Source organism: Acanthisitta chloris, unplaced genomic scaffold (assembly GCF_000695815.1).
Source record: "Acanthisitta chloris isolate BGI_N310 unplaced genomic scaffold, ASM69581v1 scaffold9043, whole genome shotgun sequence".
Taxonomy (NCBI): domain Eukaryota; kingdom Metazoa; phylum Chordata; class Aves; order Passeriformes; family Acanthisittidae; genus Acanthisitta; species Acanthisitta chloris.
Window position 1 is genome coordinate 9,005 of NW_008666559.1, and position 4,680 is coordinate 13,684.

Here is a 4,680-nt window from a genome sequence, read left to right on the forward strand (position 1 = left end):
TTCAGACATATCTCTTTCTCATGCTTAATTTACAGTAGTTAAAGCCTTTGTATTACAGCAAGGGCTCAGCCAGAGCCTTCAGCAAAATTCCAGAGCACTGTGTGACAGCGAAGAGGCTTCATCACTTAGCATCTTGCAGTGATGTGTAGGAAATGCAAATGTCACCAAGTTACTAGCAAGGACCTCACAATAAGGCATGCTTCAAGTTCTGTTCTCCATACTTGACACCCATATGGGAACAGAGTAGACTTCTTATTGAAGCAGAATGGGCAGAAAGCACAGGTGGCTGCCTATTTCAGGTTCAGTGTAATTTTTAGGGAGTGTTGACTTGTTTACCCATTTCACAATATGTTTGAAAGTAAAATACAAACCTTTCAGAGCTGAGGGTCAGCCTGCTGAGGTTGCAGTTTGAGCAGTTGAGGTTTGGAGAACACATGTAAGTAGCTGGGTTGCTTACTCAGTAGAGGCAGGAGTGTGGTAGGATGACTATTTCTATGCCAAGTGGTGTAATTTTAACCTTCCTTGGGTTCTATGCAAGTTCAGCAAAAATGCCTGTGCAAACTTGAGTTGCACATTCTGCATTCGTTTGTTTTGATACTTCCTTGGAACACAGGCTGGGACTCTGTTGAGGGTATTCAAGGATGTCATTGCATCCCAAAGTTTAAGCACTTCATCCATTTAAAATGCATTCATGTACAGAAGGCTTCTGTTGCTATCATATGAGTGACAGGTCATATTGCATGTTTATAAAATAAATCACCATGAGTGACAGGTTATATTGCATGTTTATAAAATAAATCACCAGATGATTGCTTTTATTTTAATCCTATAGCCATGTGAGTGCTTTTATTTTAATCCTATAGCCATGTTAGAAAGTGGCTCTTCCAGCAAAGTGGTCTTTTTCAAGATCTGTTGTATCCAGAGGCTTCTTAGTGTAAATGTTGACAGATTTTACTGACTCTGAAACATATGTATCTTTTCATGGAATGAGGACTTACTATGCTGTGAAAAAAAGCATGGTTGGATATTGCATGAGCAATTAACAGGTAATGTTGGAAGGAACTTAATGAAGAGCACTAGCTTTTCGTATCTAAAGAGGAATGAAAGGCAGAGGAAGAGCTTGTCCACTTTCATTATTTATTTGAGAAACTTCTGCAGCAGTGCTAAGTTTGTGTTCAGGTGAGCAATTCAGAAGGAACACTGGGAACATTATTTATTTGAGAAACTTATGCAGCAGTGCTAAGTTTGTGTTCGGGTGAGCAATTCAGAAGGAACACTGGGACTCGAAGTTGTTGCTGATGAGGATGCTGCTTCAGTCTGTTTGCATAGATAAATCACTTCCAGGCAATGAATGTTTGCTTTGCTGTGCTAGGTTTGGGTTTTTTTAAATTACAAGTGTGTTGATTAATGAACTGACTCTTGAACAACCTTAGCATTATAAAAAGAGAGCAGGGAGGTTTCTTTCCACAAAGATGGTACCTAGCTGAGATATGTTTCTGGTAATAAGAAAATATCATTTATAGGCATGTACTTCCATTGTTCTTTCAATCCTTTGAAATGGATCACTCCAAGGTAATGACATCAAGCTACCATTTGGGCTGGAATGCCTCCAAGGTAATAACATCAAGCTACCATTTGGGCTGGAATGTAAGTGCTTTTGTATCATATGGTGCATACAACTATATGAACTATTTTATGCCAAATTTTAAAGGTTGTATACAATAGCTGTTCCAGTGAGTAGAGCAACTAAAAAAGTCTCATTTCCTAGGTTTCTCTTTTCGACATTTCCACAATAGGTCTCACTTCCCCAGCAATATCCTGTCAAATCAGGTAAAAAAACCAGCATGTGCTGTGGCTAATCCTGACTTAATGTGTGCAGACTGGCTGACTGTCTTCTGCCAAATGCAGTGGACATAGCTATAACTGTGCATCCTTCTTCAGTTCACAAGAATATAAATTGGGTGTAGTTGATTTAATTTACACTCCTATAGTATAAAAACACTGTGTTCTAGAGAGAGTAATTATCTTCCTCTGCTTTCTTTCAGTAGCTAGTGGACTACTCTTATGTCTGTTAGGTGTATATAATAGCAAGACTGCAATTAAATGTAAATGAAGGTGTTCTCTGCACCAAGATCTCTTGTTTATTCCCTAAACAGTGATTTAGTTTCCATGGTATTTCATGTTTTGGCAGTGAAGGGAATCCTCTGACTAAGGCATTTAGTGGATATTTAGTCAAGTGGTTGCCTCTACTATGCCAGGGGAAAAAAGGTGTCCCGTAAAGGTGAACCTGTTTGTATCAGAACAGCTTTAAGATCTGAAGCTGGATATTCAACTGTGGTTTTACAGGCTGTTTTAGGAGATGATCCACAAGAGAAAAATGTGTGTGAATCAGAAGCCTTCCTTAATGTCTTGCATCTTCCTTTGAAACCTGTATGCAATGTCTACTCCTTTTCCCACACAGTAAAGGATCTGTTCATTCACTTAGTCATTTATGCAAATCCCCTTGATAAATCCCCCTTATAATGTCACATCAATAATGGTGACTCATAGCTCCAGAAAGGATTGCCTGCTGAAAGCAAGCAAAACCTGGATAGAATCTCTGTGTGCGTGCGTGTGTGTGTATATGCATGTGGTTTTTCTTCTTTGGGCCACTTATTGCTAGCTTCAGGTCTGTCTGACACTTACAGGAGTTGTAGTTGAAGATAAATAGCAATCCTGTAGAACAGGAGAAAGATTTTTAGGAAGGTTATAAGAGAAATGGAGATCACTTGAATGAACATGGATGATTTAGAGAGCTTTTTATATGAACTCTTAAGAGGGTCTGTGGTCCAAGTGATTGGTTGGAGGAGGTACAGGCACTTGGCAGTCACACAAATGCCAGTTCTGAAGCCAGTGAAAGTTCATCTATAGGATTTTGTTGGCAGTCATTTCATTTCTCTAATGAACTTTTGACCTGTGATTGGCACATTTATAAAAAGGCAGAAGAATATAATTGTCTATCCTGATTCAAATTATGAGCTGCCCAAACTCTTAAGCATCTTAACTAGAACATGTAGAGGTAACTAGTAGGTGCTTGGTTTGTGTTTTGGGCTGACAACTCTGGAGGCAGAAATCCTGTGTGTAGCAGGAATTGAACAAGTGTCTCCAGGCAAGTGAGTACATCTCAGTGCTGACCAGCTGCTTCACCTCTAGAAATAAAACATGAACTGCTTCTTAGGGCTCCATCATTTGTTTCTCCATGATGACAGGCTGAGAGATTTTGATTTATGTATTTTATACAGGAAAGATAGAAAGTATTCACATGCTTCAAAGGTGAGTTATGGGGTCTTTTCTTAGAGATGTATAGTAGGCTACATGTCTTCTGACTATATTCTTGTTTTTCTTTGGAATTTTTAAGGTTTCTGAGCCCAGCATTCCTCCGCAGATACTCGTCGGTCACTCTCAAGAAGTTACCTCCATTGCTTGGTGCCCTTCAGACTTCACTAAGGTTTGTTTTCTGGAAAATGGTCTCTCCTGTAAAACAGTAGATGTGATGTGGTGACATCTGCTTTTCAAAGTTGCAGGAGTATTTGTTTATTTGGGAGGAAATTTTTAGTCAATAATGTCTAAAAATGTTCAAGCTTATCACATGAGTACAATGTGTCAGACCTTTTTCTTTTAAAATAACTTAGGCTATTTGAGAAGTCCTAGGAAATTGCAAATGGACAAAGGCCTCTCCTGATGACAGCTTGTGGCACTACCTACAAGAGTCAAATCAGTGAAATCATTTAATCATGAGCCCAAAGCTTGTTGTGTGGTTCCATACTTACAACTTCCTTTCCTTCTGGCCATTGATACATCTGCTAGTCTTGTACAGAGTAGCAAGAACTTTTGAATGCCCTTTAAAAACCACATGGACTCCTTTCATTGTGACCTTTTTTCAAAATCCGAGATGTTTTTATGCTAAAAAAACTACAACAAATATGGGTCAGTACTTATGCACCAGCTATCACCAAAAGGAAGACAACTGCAATAGGAGGTTGGTTCAAATGTTTGGCCTAGCTTAAAACAAGAAATAGCCCTGAATAATCCTGGACAGTGTCTTAAAAATAGCCAGTTTCTTTCACCTCACAGTATTAAGCAAGTCAGCCAGTTTCCCTAGCTTGCATGACAGCACCAGGTCTTCAGAAAAGCAGTCCAGTGTGGGAGGGTGGGAATCTTTCAGGCAAACAAGACGAATTCTAGTTATGTAAGATGTACAGTATGAGAATTGGCATTTTAGATGGAATCTGTGATCTAGAGGTAGCCCACCATCCTGACCATGATGTGTTGGAAACGCAGACCCGTTCAGTCTTTAAAATCATTACTGACACGGATAAGAAATATTCAACCATTGTTCAGATGCCAAAGCATGAAGAGAAATGGAAAATGTGGTGCTAAGGCAGGTCAGGAAGTTGCTTGGAGTGTTTTGAGAGGCAAAGTTGCTTTCTGTAAGGGTAACATTGGTATGACAGAGGAGAGTAGAGGTACTTTTCCATTTGGATTACTATGAAGTTTGGCCACAACATTTTCTTTTTCTTTCTGCTGCTTTCCAGTTGGGTCACCATCTAATCTGTCTAAAGAGAGAAGAAATGTGGGCTCAATGGGTTCTGCTGCTTCTTCAGTTGAGATTTGACAGATCTTTTTGGAGCACATGATGCT

At 39.4% G+C, this 4,680-nt stretch overlaps 1 protein-coding gene across 1 annotated transcript in view; it reads left to right on the forward strand.

Annotated features, from left to right (window-relative positions):
* The window catches only part of DTL (denticleless E3 ubiquitin protein ligase homolog (Drosophila)), a 20,497-nt gene that overhangs the window by 8,998 nt on the left and 6,819 nt on the right, over nucleotides 1–4,680 (forward strand). Inside the window, exon 11 of the mRNA XM_009072171.1 lies at nucleotides 3,398–3,487. Within this exon, the coding sequence (XP_009070419.1) occupies nucleotides 3,398–3,487 (90 nt within the window). The remainder of the gene's footprint in view (nucleotides 1–3,397; nucleotides 3,488–4,680) is intronic.